At 48.1% G+C, this 15,769-nt stretch overlaps 1 protein-coding gene across 1 annotated transcript in view; it reads left to right on the forward strand.

Moving 5' to 3' along the window:
- The window catches only part of MORC4 (MORC family CW-type zinc finger 4), a 35,027-nt gene extending 19,726 nt beyond the window's left edge, over nucleotides 1-15,301 (forward strand). The window contains exons 9-17 of the mRNA XM_024197922.2: nucleotides 1,058-1,149; nucleotides 3,282-3,380; nucleotides 4,184-4,312; nucleotides 6,569-6,646; nucleotides 7,163-7,226; nucleotides 8,861-9,054; nucleotides 12,887-13,631; nucleotides 13,946-14,229; nucleotides 15,077-15,301. Coding sequence (XP_024053690.2) covers nucleotides 1,058-1,149; nucleotides 3,282-3,380; nucleotides 4,184-4,312; nucleotides 6,569-6,646; nucleotides 7,163-7,226; nucleotides 8,861-9,054; nucleotides 12,887-13,631; nucleotides 13,946-14,229; nucleotides 15,077-15,227 — 1,836 coding nt within the window. The 3' untranslated portion in view covers nucleotides 15,228-15,301. The remainder of the gene's footprint in view (nucleotides 1-1,057; nucleotides 1,150-3,281; nucleotides 3,381-4,183; nucleotides 4,313-6,568; nucleotides 6,647-7,162; nucleotides 7,227-8,860; nucleotides 9,055-12,886; nucleotides 13,632-13,945; nucleotides 14,230-15,076) is intronic.
- The last annotated feature ends 468 nt before the right edge of the window (nucleotides 15,302-15,769 follow it).

A 15,769-nucleotide genomic window follows, 5' to 3' on the forward strand; every position in this document is an offset into this window, starting at 1 on the left:
GGGAGGAGAGAGAAACATGGCTTCACCAAAGGTAGGCCCTGTCCATAGATCCTTACTCTGGTCCCATGGGCCTCCAGGATCTCACCAGCTTAGCGCAGGAGTTCTTGAACCTGGTAACTGAACTGTCTGTCCCCATCAGCCATTTACTATACATATATCCATATTGTATACTTGTCTAGAAGCTGAGATCCAAGTGCGTCCTCTGAGATTATTTATTGCTGCTATAAGGGGTAGATGCTGGTGGGGAACTCAAGTTGTGAAAGTCATCCTCTTTGCTCAGCCAGACTGCTCCCTTCTCTGAGTGGTGTACTCATTACAGAATCGTGTGTGCAGTGATGGGGCAGCATTGCTGTGCCAGCAAGCTGGCTGTCATTCCTTTGCTTCTAGGGGTCATCTTAGGCTTGGTCTACACTTCCCCCCCAATTCGAACTAAGGTACGCAACTTCAGCTACGTGAATAACGTAGCTGAAGTTCGAAGTACCTTAGTTCGAACTTACCTCGGTCCACACGCGGCAGGCCAGGCTCCCCCGTCGACTCCGCGGTACTCCTCTCGTATAGCTGGAGTACCGCAGTCGACGGCGAGCACTTCCTGGTTCGACTTATCGCGTCCAGACAAGACGCGATAAGTCGAACCCAGAACTTCGATTCCCAGCCGCCGAACTAGCGGCTGGGTGTAGACATACCCTTAGATACAGATACATTGGTGGCTTTCAGAGTAAGGAAGCTAGATGATATTCCAGGTTTATACCCTATGGATTTGTGCTTACGCCTTTCCTTGTCCGCACTGTCTCAAAGGGATCTGCCAGCTGGGGATTGAGATCAGGCCCTTGGAGATTGCCAAGCGTTCATATCTGATGCATGTTGCTGCTGTACATGGCACATGCAGAGGTGTTACCATCAACTCTTGTATCAGAGAGGGGATGTGCGGTAACTTGAATCTTGTTGCCAGGATTCCAGGGGAATAGGAATTGTTCTCCTGAAGGTGCTACCTCCTTTTCTGTAACCAGTATGGCTGAAATGATTGGTTTTCTTCCTTCTTTTTTGACCATTGGTGTAGGGGGATGGCATGGGCGTGATCGGGGTGATTGAATGCAACTTCTTGAAACCAGCACACAACAAACAGGACTTTGAAGAAAGCAAGGAATACCGGTAAGGGTGGCCTGCCGCTGGGGCTACTGCTATGCATGGGCTTTACGTATGAAGTAGCTCCATGTTGGCCTATCTTCCTTCTGACACCCCCACCAGAAAATGTCTGGCCATGTTTCTGAGCAGTCTGGAGAGACCTTGCTCTCCTGGGTTGAGAGAGGGAGTAGTCTCCATATTCATCTAGTGCTGGTTTTCATGCATGTCTCCACCCATGAACCCTAAACCGTGCCCCACATATTTATCTGAAATAGAACAGTGTGTTTTCATTCACTAAAGCAGTGCCCCACAGCTGGAAAATTAAACCAGTCATGTCCCCCACTTGAACCCTGTCATGATAGCAGGGCAGCATGAGAGAAACTGGCATTGGCACTGTTCCATGTCCCCCCCACCCCCCCAGCTACTCAGTTGGACATACCACTAACTTTGGGGAAATGCTGCGCTATAGAGATGAACATTTACAAATGAGTGTAAGCATCAAATTTAGAACGGGCAGTTGGGGAGGGAAGGGGGGTCAGAGCAGACCCTGCCGTTTGTCTTTGCTTTGCAGATAGCCAGCTGCTCTTAAGTTAGTGCAAATAGCTACCAGAGCTCTGGGCTGCTGTGCTGAGGTTAGGGGCCCCCTTGTCTCAGCAGGAAGTGAGAGGTGAGATGTTTGTGAACGCCTCTCTGGTCTGTCATCTTCATGACCCCCTCCCCCACCAAGCTGCTAGGTTATTGACTTGACCAGAACTTACATCCTTCTGAGGTGCACGGGTTTCATGCTGCTGCTCGATGGGGGCTTTTGCTGTCAATCTGACACCAGGAAGCCTGTTTTATAAGTGGAAAGGGTATATTATGGATGCAATTAATCCTTGAATGCAGGGGCTCCCTAAAGTTAAGGGAGACTAGGTGTCCCCAAATCTTGCTCCCTATAGCAGGCTGGTCTGTAGAACAAGAAAGACAGTAATTTGGGGTGAGATTTGGCTAGGCCTGTGCTTTGTGTTCCCATCTGAACATGGCTATCTAGAATTTGGATTTTCTCTTTTCATAACTGTGTCAGGTCTCTCTGCATTGTAAGGTATCCTCTGGTGAGTGTGATGAGACATTTTCTGTTGGGATGTGTAGGAGATAGCGAGACTGTCCCAAAAAGCACTTAAAGACCTTATTCTGATATACCGGCCTCATCCAAATGCAAAGGGTAGAAATGCAGTTTTCCTACTGGGAGAAGAAAACCCTATGTCTGCTCCACCCTCTCTACCTGTGTACAATACCCATGCTTGGGCTTGTATCTAATTTGTTTTAAGTTAATTGATGCTGGCCTTAGTCCCAGTGATTACTTGAATCGTATATAGCAGCCAGTGGCTGGATGAGACATTTCATTAGGCTACCTGGAAATGTTAGGAGGCCTGATGGCTTCTCTTTGGAGGGTGTGGGGGAATTGCCCAAAGGTTCCAGGCAGGGCTACCCAGGACTAGTTAGCTGCCTGGGTTTGGTCTTAGCCCGTGAGGCCTCAGTCTTCCTTGGTAAAAATTGTGTTTATACTGTAGCCGAATTTTGGGGCCAAAGATGAGACCTTAGCTTCTGTGCACAGCCTGACCTTGAGCCCTAAAGGATGCAGAAAGTATAGGATGAAGTTCTCTAGCCTGTGTTGTACAGGAGGTCAGACTAGATGATCTTAATGGTCCCTTCTGGTTTTAAACTCTGTGAAAACTGGGGTGCTCCTACCCCTGGTTTGGAAAGGAAATGACCCTGACTCTGAACAAAAAGGCAATCCTGCTCCAATGAGAGGCTCTAAGAGCATTTTGGGCGGCAGAGAGTAAGACCCCAGAGATCTTGAGCATCAGGAGCCCTGTGTACTGGTAACATAGGGTGGTATTGGCAGACTTCTGAAGCTGTGGGATGGGTGATACATCAGGGTTATTCTTGGTACAAATCTCGATGAATGTTCCAAAACCCAAGCTGTTCCTGCAGTGGCACATCTGAGTGCCTTCTCCGTCCCCACCACTGTCATATCTGAGCACCTGTGGTTACTGAAGTGAAAGGCAGAGACAGGCAGTAAAGGAGGTTTGCTTCTTCACCTGGGTTGTTACTTGTGCTACCTGTTGTGACTTTCAGTGGAATTTGCCTGATTTTCACTGCTCTTGCCTTCCCTCTAGACGGACAATTACTGCACTGGGACAGAAACTCAACACTTATTGGAAGGCGAAGGTGGCACAGATGAACTTGGGTAGTTCCAGTGCTGTCAATGTGATAGCGTGAGTTCGAACATGATATTGGTCTAATTTTAGTGCAGCATTAAAAGCAGTGGGCCTTTCATCTGCAGAGAAGGGGTGGGGAGTTGAGGAAGAGCAGAGAGTATGGAGGGTTGATTAGTATCCCTTTACATTGGGAGATCTAGCTGCAAAGGCTGCTAGTGTAATAAGTTTTTAGTGATCTCAGCTTAGTCCACTGGCTAATGTTGAGGGTGAGCAGGACATGTAACAATAGTGAGAATGGAGGCTCATTGGCAAACATATGGAGGGTACTGTGACTAGGATAATGTGGTGTCCCAGGCTGGGACGTGCAATGCCTTGGCTGAGCTACTTGTCCGGATTAGGTGCTAATGCAATCGAGCCTTCACTTTCATAGCTCTGATATGAACAGCACAATAGTGAGGTGAGCAATCTATTCTGAGGGAGCTATGTGCAGCAGACGGAGCATGGCGAGGTATGGGGTTGAGACGATGGGGAATGGGTATGGTGCTGATGGCTATTGCTCCTCCGCAAGGTCAAGCACTTTATGTCCACAGGGAATCTGTTGCTGGTGATGGGGAAGGAGTTTCACTGGGGGCTGCTCATGTTATACAAGCACTACCTGCAGAGTGAATGGGAACATCTGAGAATGGACAGTTGTTAAAAACGAAACTAAATAGGGACATGCACTGCCAGAAACTGTAGACCAGGCTAGCCAGCCACACAGTTGCAGCGCTGGATGCAGTGTTCTCAGTATTCAAGGGATGAAATATAGGGCAGGGGTAGTTCTTTGCTTTGTATCCTATTCCATGTATTTCTCTTTCCAGAGGGAGACCAGACCAGACTTGGGTGCAGTGTGAGGAGTGTTTGAAATGGAGGAAGCTCCCTGACAAGGTTGATCCTGCATCATTACCTGAGAAGTGGTTCTGTCATCTCCATCCCCACCCCAAGTACAAGTAAGGAACTCACCTATCTCAGTCCTTGTCTGAACTTTCTACCCTGCTGCCTCCCACTCTTAATACAAACACTCACTGTCCCAATTTTTGCTGACCCCTGCTTCCCTTCCCATGTATATCTGCATAGACCTTGAAATATAGATGCTTACCTGGCCAGCCCTTATTATTGCCACTCGGAAAATATAGGCATGGAACAAAAATCCCACTTGAAATACAGGTCCCCACATGGGTGGAGGTTAATAGAAAGATGGCTCAAGATTCTGGACTAGGATGGTGGCTGTTTAATATATTAATTGGTGATCTGGAAAAGGAGGTGTCAGATTACAGATGACACAATTTTCAGTCAAGATGAGTGGATTGTGAGCAACTTCAGCTGGGTCTACTTAAACTGAGTAGTCGGGGAGCAAGATAAACGAGTTGTGACAAAGTTCCTCTATCTTGGTGGGTCCTGCGCTTATTGGCGGATTTTCTTGCCTCAGAGATTCACCATATGGGTTGGGGAACAGCCCAGAGACCTTCCCCTCTGGAAGAACCCACAGTCCAGGTCAATTGGGAGGTTTGGGGGGAACCCGGGCCCGCCCTGTACTCCGGGTTCCAGCCCAGGGCCCTGTGGACTGCAGCTGTCTATAGTGCCTCCTGTAACAGCTGCATGACAGCTACAACTCCCTGGGCTACTTCCCCATGGCCTCCTCCTTATATAACACCTTCCTTATTCTCACCACAGGACCTTCCTCCTAGTGTCTGATAACGCTTGTGCTCCTCAGTCCTCCAGCAGCACACCCTCTCACTCTCAGCTCCTTGCGCCTCTTGCTCCCAGCTCCTCACACTCCCCCCACAAACTGAAGTGAGCTCCTTTTTAAAACCCAGGTGCCCTGATTAGCCTGCCTTAATTGATTCTAGAAGCTTCTTCTTAATTGGCTCCAGGTGTCCTAATTAGCCTGCCTGCCTTAACTGGTTCTAGCAGGTTCCTGATTACTCTAGTGCAGCCCCTGCTCTGGTCACTCAGGGAACAGAAAACTACTCATCAAGTGACCAGTATATTTGCCCTCTACCAGACTCCTGTACCCCACTGGTCTGGGTCTCTCACAGAGTGCAAAGCAATTCAGGTTAGAAGGAACAATTAAGGTTACTCATACGTACAGATGGTTTATAAATTAACTGTAACCTCTCAGGAGAAAGACGTAAGATCATTATGAACAGTTGAGTGAAAACATCTGCTCAATGTGCCATAGTTGTGGTTTAAAAAAGAAAAACAACAACCGTCAAGGTGTTACTAGGAGGGTAGGGTACTTTTAAAAAGAGATAGAGAATATTACTGAGACTATTATAATGCTTTTATATAAATCACTGGTAAACCCAAACCTGGAATTCTGTGCCTACTCATGGTCACCCTATCTCACAAAGAAGACGGTCAATGAAAATTATTAGAACCATGGAAAGACTTCCATAGGAGGAGAAATCAAAATGATTAGGACCGACTAGTTTAGACATAGGACATACTGGATGTATACACAATAATGAATGGTGTAAAGGTGGTCAGTCGGGAACTCCTCTTTGCCCTTTCTCATAATATAAGGACCAGGGAATATTCAGTCAAATTTAAAAGTGACACGGGAACTCAGTGTTTACACAGCACATTAGCCACAAGGTAAAATGGAGGCCAGGAATTCAGTAGAATTAGATATTTTTATACAATTCATATCCACAGTTGCAATTTTTTTTACACTAGTGTATAAGGGATGTAAACCCTCCTACTTCAGGTTATAAGCAACCACTAACTGTCTGGGATTAGGAGTTACTTTTCCCTATAGGCATATTACAATCTAATTGTTCGTTATGGGGGTCTTATGCTTTCCCCTGAGGCATCTGGTATTGGCCACTGTGGGAGGCAGGGATTGCCACACTTCTTCTCTATAGTAACTCATAATTTGAGAGGAAATGACACACATGCAACAATACTTGACGCCGTAAACTCAGATCTTAAAAGCTTCGCTTTCTGCCTCCTCATCTGTGTAATTTTAGGAGGTAAGTGGCTTGTTTTCCCCTAAATATTTTAAATTTTGTTGTTTCCAGGCTGCTCCCATAGCTCTCTTTGTCTGAAATAGATGCAAAGGTTATAAGGAAAGATAAAGTACTGAAGAGTCTGAGAGAGCAGCTGGAGACGTATACAAAGATCCTAAAGATTTGGGGAATTCGTAGGCGACAATCAAACTGTACTCTCTCATGCTCAAGCATGACGGACTGATCTCATTGCAGAAGCTGCTCAGCACCTGAGGAGCAGGAGCCCAGTGATGAGGAGATGAGCCCCAGCTATGACCGAAAATTCAGGAAACAGTTAAGTATATGCTGACTCCATCCTGCAGATGGACTAGCCAACAGCAAGGGAGTCAGCAAACCAATTTTGTTTTCCCTCCCCAGTCCTGTTGCTGCTTTTGCCCATTCAACCCAACCAGGGAGGGGGAGAAGGAAACAGCAGTACCTCTGCATAGCAGCTCAAGGTCCAGGTGACATGTCCCAGTTTTCTCACAGGAGGTGCACGTGTCAGTGGTTCCTGGGTCAACATCAATGATGTCCCCTTGGTTTCTGTCACCCACTTTCTAGGATCTCTATCTCTGAAACTAGACTTCGGTAGTTAATCCAAACTGCCTGCTCACTGGAGTCACAGAGGTAATACCATGACAGTGTTCTTGCACTGTGGTAATAAACTCTCCTCATGCTGTGGTATCTTAATGTCCTAAGTCTTGCCCATGCCACCTCCCAACTGTTTCTCCTGGCAGAGATAAACTTCAGATCCTGGTTGAGCCTTACAGAGAACGGAAACTGAATGCCTTCTTCCTTCCCATCATTTAGAGAGCAGACCGCAGAGAGAAAGAGGAGGAGGTCGTCGTCATCTTTGGAGAACCTGGAACACCAGGTGAGAGGAAGGAAATGACTGGAGAAGGCTTTGTCATGGTCTGGAGAGTGGGGAACCCTGCTCTGTGCTGTTGGGGATGGCAAAGTCTCTGCCCTGCCCCGGTCTTTCTTATTTCTGTCTTCTGCTGAGAGAGGAGCTGACACGAGGATCACGGTGTATTGGCTGGAACAAGAAAACCCTGTGTATGCACAGCTTGGACATGCAAACACCAGAGCAATATTAACACCATACTTATTAACAGCGTGACAGTGCTTAGGCGCTCCAGCTCACATGCCATTCTTTCTCCCAAGCCCTGTCTTAATCAAGGGGCTTGATCTTGCCCCCTCTCAACACAGAAGAGGGGTCGGTGAGGTCCCCCTTCCTGTCCTGCGGTCACAGGGCTGGTTCTCTCAGGCCCTTTCCCACTTTCAGGTTATCTGGTTATATAAAGACTGATGTTTTGAATTTTCAGGAGCACTGTCTTTCGGACACGGCTGCCCAGGATGGGTTCTCCGGGCAGCTCTGGACACTGCAGCGTGCGATCAGGTTGGCCGTCCTTTAGGGACAGTTCCCTCCCAACAATCATCATGGTATTAAAACATCTTCCCGCTCCCATTCCAACCCCAGCCTAATCTTGTTGCATGCCCTCTTCCCAAAGATACCCTCATGTCGCATGCTAGACTAGTCTTTCCCTGATCCATTGGGAAGGACAAACCTGGTGAGGACAGGAGGACTTCTCACTCCCACCTTCTCTCCTCCCCATAAGCCACCTCCCAATAAGCCATGCATACCGTGAAGCACGTAAGTAGATGAGACTTTGATCACTGTTGCAGAGTATTTGATCTGGTTTGAGACTAGGAGGTTCTCTGAGGTGTTACTCTGTCCTCACTCATGTTTGTCGTGTCTTCCCACAGTAGTGGCATCAATTCCTCCTCTCTTCCCTTAGTCATTAATGTTTCTTTCGTGACATGGTCATTCCACAATATCCCCAGGTGCATGCCCGTGTATGTGTAGAAAGAAAATTAGTTTGTCGCTTGCATGCATCCCTCTGTGCATGGACATTCTCACAGAAGCACCAGGAAACGCCTCGCATCCTGGCATGGAGAAGCTAAAGCACCATTGCCTGAATTGGGAAGGAGATGAACTCTTATAGTTCTAAACACTAACCGTGCCACCTGTGGTAGTGACTGGGGAAGTGGAGGAGAGAGGAATTCCCCTTCGGGACAGTGACCCTGCAGTAATTTGGTTCGGTTCTCAGCTGGTAAAGTCTGCTGAGGTGGTTATTGCAAGGGGGACCAGTTCAACATCTAGCTGGCAGAGCCCCTGAAGTGGTAACCGCAAGGGGAATGGGTGAGGCCTGGACTTGTAGAGACTTGTCTGATGGTGATGTGGGTGCAGTCCATGACCCATCAGAGAATGGTGATGGGGGTGAGTGGACGTTGGTCTTAGCTGGCAGAGCCCCAGTGATGGTACCTACTAGGAAAATTTTCTTTTAATTCCCAGTTGGTGGATCTGCTCGAATGGGGACTCAGGCTGAATACTCAAGTACACTCCTGTGCTGCTTTCAGTTTGGTTAAGTAACTTTTTCCAAAGCTGCAGCTGGCATGTGAGAGGGGCTGTTTGTTTTATTGTTTCAATGCTCCCTTCCTTGCCAGGTATTATCCACTACACCAGAGCCCTGTCCTGCTCAGAATAACAGTGTAACACGTGTGGCAAAGCAAGAGCCTGCAGAAGAGGGGCCTGATGGGATTGCTGGCTCTCTCACTCCTCCCCCTGCTCTTGACAAGATTGGTGCTGTCTGTCTGACCACTGGGCCTTTGGAGCAAAATATACCACAGACAGCTTCAAGGTAGGTGCGATGGTGCAAACAACTGCCTCCTTATCAATAACAACCCTCCTCCTGTTGTGGGACACCCACCCTGTGTGTGATTCTATGTGGGGGCAGGGGTATGCTTGCTCTTGGAGTGTAGGGACATGAGGCAGAGAGTGAGAAAGGATTATCTGAGAATCTGATTAAAGCAGGTGTTGGCTGGAGCCAGAAGATCTGCCCTTATTCCTCTTACACTTTCCTTTTTTAACTTCAGATTCTCTGAACACAATTCAGCTTTCTTCTTAGTGTTTTGCTGGCCTTGAAATGGGAACACGGAGAGCTTTGATAAATGGATTGCAAGGCCGTCTGGTTTAATTACGGCTTCAGCTAGTATCTGTGTATCCTCTGCTGAACCTTCAGTGCTGAGGTTATAGCAGCACTCAGTGAATCACGGTACACGGGAGAAGGGATGGTGGTTCACTTAATTCTCTAACAAGTACCTAGGGCATGCATGACTAGGCTTCTCCAGTCCTTGACATTGGTACCTATGATGCCCTCCCTTAAATGCTGAAAGGACAAAGTTTGGAATATTGCTAACTAATCAGGATCACGTTTGCAGAGTCGTTTTTCCTTTTGTGTTCCTCTTTGAGGTGAGCCTCTTGCAGTTTGTGACACAAATTTGATTTTTTACCTTAGCCTAGGACAAGGAAAGTGGGAGCAGGGTGGGAATAGAGGAAGGAACAGAAATCCTTGCTATGTCCTAATTTTTTAATCTTTTCCTCCTTTCACGTTGACCAGTGCCTTTTTCTATCTCGTTGGTGCCACCACCTTCACAGCTCTACATACATAGAGTCTCAACCTAAATTCATCTCAGCAGTTCTTTGCACTGGTTCTAGGGTTGCCAGGTGTCTGGTTTTCGACCAGAATGCCCAGTCAAAAAGGGACCCTGGTGGCTCTGGTCAGCACCGCTGACTGTGCAGTTAAAAGTCCGGTCAGCAGTGCGGTTGGGCTAAGGCAGGCTGCCTGCCTGCCGTGGCTCCATGCGGCTCCCGGCAGCAGCGGCATGTCCTCTCTCCGGCTCCTACGTGTAGGGGCAGACAGGGGGCTCCACACGCTGCCCCCGCCCCAAACGCTGCCCCCGCCCCAAGTGCCACTTGGCCACACTTCCACGTAGGAGCCAGAGTGGGGACATACCTTAAACAGCTCCTGGAAGCAGGGGCAAGTGCCGCCTGGAGCCTGCACCCTTGACCCCCTCCCGATCCCGACCCCATGCTCCAGCCCCGATCCCCCCCCCCCCCCCCCCCCCGCCCCCAACCCCCGCCCCCAACTCAGACCCGCCTCCCACACTCCAAACCCCTCAGCCCCAGCCTGGAGCCCCCTCCTGCACTCCTGGCCCCACCCCGGAGCCAGAGCCCTCACCCCCTCTTGCATCCCAACCCAGTGCTCTTCATTTCTGGAGCCCGCACCCCCAGCCAGAGTCCGCACCCCACCCCCTGAGCCAGCCTGGTGAAAAGAGTGAGTGAGGGTGAGGAGAGCGAGTGACAGTGGGAGGGGGAATGGAGTGAGCAGGGGCGTGGCCTCAGAGAAAGGGCAGGGCAGGGGTGTGGCCTCAGAAGAGGGGCGGGGCAAGGGTGTTCGGTTTTGTGCGAGTAGAAAGTTGGCAAACCTAACTGGTGCAGTTCTGGTTCTCCCACAGCCCCTAGGGTCAGTCTGGATAATGGGCAATGTGACTTCCTGTCATCAGATGGAGACAGGAAATTCAGCAAAATTTGTGAAGTCAGCCCTTAAGAGCTCAAGCTGAAAATTCAGTTGATTTCTGGCCACGAGCAGGTGGAACAGCTCCTTTGGTTAAGAGAAGCTTCTTAGTTAAATCTGAACTTCACTTGGGTTTTAGGTGCATTTTCTCCCCTCATCTCACTTGTCCTAGCATTGTCTCCAGTTCTGTATTTACTATGTGAGAAGTCATCGATCATTGTTTAAGTGCTGCAGTACATCCTTCTATGCACTTGGTGGCACAATTTGTCCACCTTCCCTTTTAGAGCCCCACTCTGGGTGACAGCTTGGAAGAGGAGCTGCTCAGATGGTGAAGCCTGTTCTATATGCACAAGGGTAGTGAAATGTAGCATAAGTGAATTTAAAATACTTTAGAAATAATGCAATGTCATGAGCAGAAGTTCTCAAACTGTGGTCAGTGGAACACTTTGGTAATGCTGCTTACCTGGTGCTTTTATTTCCAGCTACTAATTCATGCCAAGAAGCTGAAAATACATTCAACACCTTCCTAACACTGCTTTTCCCCCTGAGCAGTCACTGTAGTTGCCATTGCAAATGGTAGACCGAATCTTCGTATTGAAACATTCCATGGTGTTGAAGAGTTTGAGAACTCTTGTAGTAGAGGATCAAACCTCCCAATCATAACAGATCTCTAAGTAGACCATACATGAGAGGAACCACTTAGCCTGTCACTAAAACACAGCCACCTCTGGGTAGATGATGGCAGCCATTCTGAATCAGCTAGACTGCATACCAGATTTTAGGGTTTTCTAGGCACAGAAGTGAAAATTAAATTCTGGCTGACTGTTGTACCAGGAAGTTTAGGAAGGTAGAATGGAATTGGCCAAGGTGGGATTTGGCCAGGGTAATGGCCAACTCCTGCTCTTTCCTAATGTAAAGAATCAAGTGCAAAGCAACCTGGAGAAATGTAAAGCAGTGTGGGATGGAGGCAACAAGGGGAGATTTGAATAAACCTGAAGCCTTACAATCAGGGAGCAAAACTAAACAACCTAAATATGAATAAAGGGGGGGGACATAAGCAGGAAGCCACTTTGTGCTAAAGCAAATGTATGTTCATCTAGTTAATACTGCCCTGATTATTTTTTTCTGACATAAGCAAGCACTGTAGTTACTGCAGAGACAGTGTGAAATCGAGAGGAAGGTGTCTGCCCGCTGGGGAAGATCTATTTTAAGAAGTGGCCTGGAATGCGCGAGTCTGAGAGTTTAGCGAACGCAGACTAGCTTCTCTAGATCAGTGCAGGGTTTTTATGGGTGTAGGTGCACTGTGCACGTACAAATGAGCTGGCTTCTTCCTGGCTGAAGTTCAGTTTTGTTTTTAATTATGTGAATAAGTCCATCAGCCATCTGACTGTGTGAGTGGCGCAGATTTCGCTTGAGAATGTGGGCAATATATGCTTCACAATGTATTGTAAACTTTATTTAACTGGGTCATTTTCCTGATACTTAAAAAAGCCCAACATTTTAAACATACCCTGTGTTGTGTTTAATGAAATGTATCAACCAAACATTTTTCATGAGAGATTTTGCAAGCTGCAGCTGGCTTCCATTCAGGGACACAGATTCACAGGCTTTGCTATACTGGATTAGAGGGGCAGTGGGTTCTAGTGGATTGAGTTTGGGGAGGAGTGGGGAGCCAGGAACTCCAGAGATCTAATCCCAGCTCTGCCACTGACGTGGCAAGTTCCCCATCTGTAAAATGAAGATAACAGTTAATTACCTGTTTCTCTTAGGGGCTGGGGAGAGAGTTGTGACGATTATTAGTTAGTTTCTGTATAGCACTTTGAAAATCTAAAGTGCTGTGTTAGTGCTGAGGGTAGTCAGACCACTAGGCCTGCAGAACTGGTCTCCTGCCTCCAGCAGTGGTCTCATCTTAATGTTTCTGTGGAGCCTTCCCCCCCCTCCTGAGCACCCCGACCAGTGGGGGAGGGGGAGAGGGAAAGTGACTCTTGACTGCTTTTGGAGATCAGCATTACTCCCTAAACACTGAGGTTAGTTTTCTCAGTGGGATGGGGTGGCACTGCCTGGCTGCTGTACAGAGTGGGGTTCAGGCTCGCTGATCCAGTCCTCTCTTTTGCAGCAAGCACAAGCTGTCCACAGAAGAAGAGCTGCTGGAAAAGCGGAAGCGATATCAGGAGCAGATAGACCCATCCCCCCCAGATCTGACCAGTCCCAGCCCCCCAACTTCTTTTGAAAGAGAGAGCTCCACTGAAGTGGATCAGGACCAGGAATGCAGCGAGTCTGACAAGGATGATGAGAGTGTAGAGGGGAGCATAGACTCCTGCCTAGTCAGAGAACATCTGGATGCACTCAGTGGCACCAACCAAGCTGGGGATGCTTCACACAATGGGGGTCTCTGTCCTACCAAAGAGACTCCAGCAAGTCTCAGTCACTTTGAAGGAGAGCAAAAGGAGACTGCAATGGTCCAGGCGGAACTGGAAGAGGAAATGCCGGCCTTAATATCAGAAAGCCAGGCAGCAGATAAGAGTGTCTGTGTAAATACATGTGGGAACGTGGAGGAGGTGGACAAGAGGCCCTTCGTGGCTGTTGTTGGTATTTCAAAGGCTGCTGCGGATGGTGAGGCTCCCATTCAGCTAATCCCCTTTGGGTGGGAGGAGAGACTCGATAAAGCAAAGGTTGAGGTGAAGGCCCGGAGCCACAACGATCCTCCCCCTGATGGGGACAGAGGAGGAGGAGACCTGCAGGTACCAAAGACCACAAATCAGAGGGATATGGTGGAGCAGGAGGAGCTGAGACAAACTGTGGAGAATTTCTCGGTGGAGCTGAAGAGGGTCTCAGCAGAACGGGATTTGCTCCAGGGCAAGGTAACATTAGCACCTGGCTGTGAATTCTGGTGGGGCAGGAGGGATAAAGTTCTGCAGCAATAGGGAATTGGATGGGGAAGATCAAGACTGACTTAACAAGGAGAGAAAATCCCCTTGCCTTGTGTCTCACGTAAGGCTAGTAGGGGTTAGGATTCCTTCCTTACTCTACTAGCCATTACCCTGTTCCTCAGCTCCTGGAAAGTTTGGTGTTTTGTGGTTTTTTTTTTTTTTTTCCTTTTTCCCTTTCTTTTCCCCCTTAATGTGCAACCTCACTTCCTGTGCATTCCCCTGCATTTGCTATTTCTTTAACTCAGGTGGAGGAACTAGAACAGGAGAAGTGCCACTTGGAGACAGATTTCTTGAAAAGCCAACAGGAGTTGGCAACTCTCAGGGCCCAGGAGACCGAAGGCTTGTACTGGAGCAAGAAACACATGGGTTACCGCCAGGCTGAACTGCAAGAGCTGAAGGCTCAGCTGGAGAGGACCATAGAGGAAAAGACCGAGCTGAAGGAGCGGCTCAAGGAGACAGAGATGCACCTGGAGGTGCTTAGGGAGGCACATGTCTCCTGCAGGAGCCCAGAGAGGGGAGACTTGAAAAGGTCAGAACTGTGGGTTAAACCATAGACAATATCAGTCAGTCCCAAGGTGGGAGGAGAGAACATGGGTTACCTTGCGGGGGAACATCCACGTAGGAAACTGACTTCTGGGAGAACACTTTGGTACCCATGAATTGAAGATGCTGCATGAGTAACAGTGGGTTATTACTAAGGATTGCTAGGTTGTGAGGAGAAGGGGGGCTACAGAGGAGAGCTACAGGTGAAGCCAAATAGCTACAGGTTTGAAGGATACCCCACACAGAGTTCCTTTGCCAGGGCTGGATTCTCTCCTGCAGTACACTGTTCACTTTATGGAGTATTCCTGTTGAATCATTCAGACAATATTGGCTTCCTTAAGGATAAGAGAATGTGTCAGGGGAAAGAAATACTCTGTAGGTACTGAACTGTCTTTCCCACAAATATGGGACTTTCCATATCGAGGATGTGTTTTTTAGCCCTGCTTCTGACCTGACAGCACTTATGGAATCATAAGGAACAAGTGCGAATGTTGAGCTATGCAAACCTAAGTTAGATTTACAAATACAACCTCTCTGCGTGGCAAGTATTGTTGCCCCCCTGTTACAGAGAAGTGAACTGATTTGCACAATGTCACATGAGAAACTGACAACAGAGTTGAGAACTAAGTTACATTCCCCTATTTCCAATCCTGTGCATTGGCCCCAGATCTTCCCATCCTACCATCTGCAGCCTGCACTGCCTTTAGAATGGAGCAAAGAACCTCAGCCTCCCACGGCACTGGTAATAGGAAGGAAGACAGCAAGTTAAGGGAAGGGATGTATTGGAACTACCGTTTGTCTCTGACTTTTGACTCTTCTCCTCTTATCCACAGCACTATGGAGAAGCTGAAGAACCTGCGTAGGAATGTCAGCCAGCTCCTCTCACTGGTCCTCCCTCACCTAGAACTGCAGGATGTTAACTATGAGTCGGACCAGATTGATGAGATCTTGCAGACAGTGTTGGAGACGAACAGGATGTCATAGTAGCCCTTCCCTCATGCTGCCATTGTGCCTTTTTGTATAGTTTCTTTAATAAACCCATAAGTTCTTCATCCTAACTCTGGGCCTTCCTTCATTTCATTAGGAGTGGGGCTTCCATTCCCTTCTCCTTTCTTGTGGCTCTGTAAACTTGTCATCAGAGTCCTGAGGAGATCAACATGGATAGCTCATCCCTCTGTGTCCTGGCCAGTTTCCTTTGTTTAAAGCTGCTTTTGGGGTGTGCTGGCCAGCTTCCAGGGAGTTGGGTCCTCAGATGATTTTGTCTCTTAAATGCTTTTTCGGTTTGTTTGTTTGTTAAATAATGGAGTGAGACGATTCTTTGAACTAATTTTAACATTCCAAGTTGCTATGGGAACCCGTTGGTGACTCACTGACACTATCCTGATGTCAGTTTAATTGCAAAGCTCTAGAATGATATTGATGAGGTTCTTTGGCATCTTTCAGCAGATGGGGCTTTGTGTAAAACTCTTCTCTGCCCAAACTTCCCTGTAAGAATACCCTCATTCTCAGACCCATAAGAAACAAAG

This window comes from Terrapene carolina, unplaced genomic scaffold, assembly GCF_002925995.2.
Source record: "Terrapene carolina triunguis isolate 2854851 unplaced genomic scaffold, T_m_triunguis-2.0 Scaffold131, whole genome shotgun sequence".
Classification (NCBI taxonomy): domain Eukaryota; kingdom Metazoa; phylum Chordata; order Testudines; family Emydidae; genus Terrapene; species Terrapene triunguis.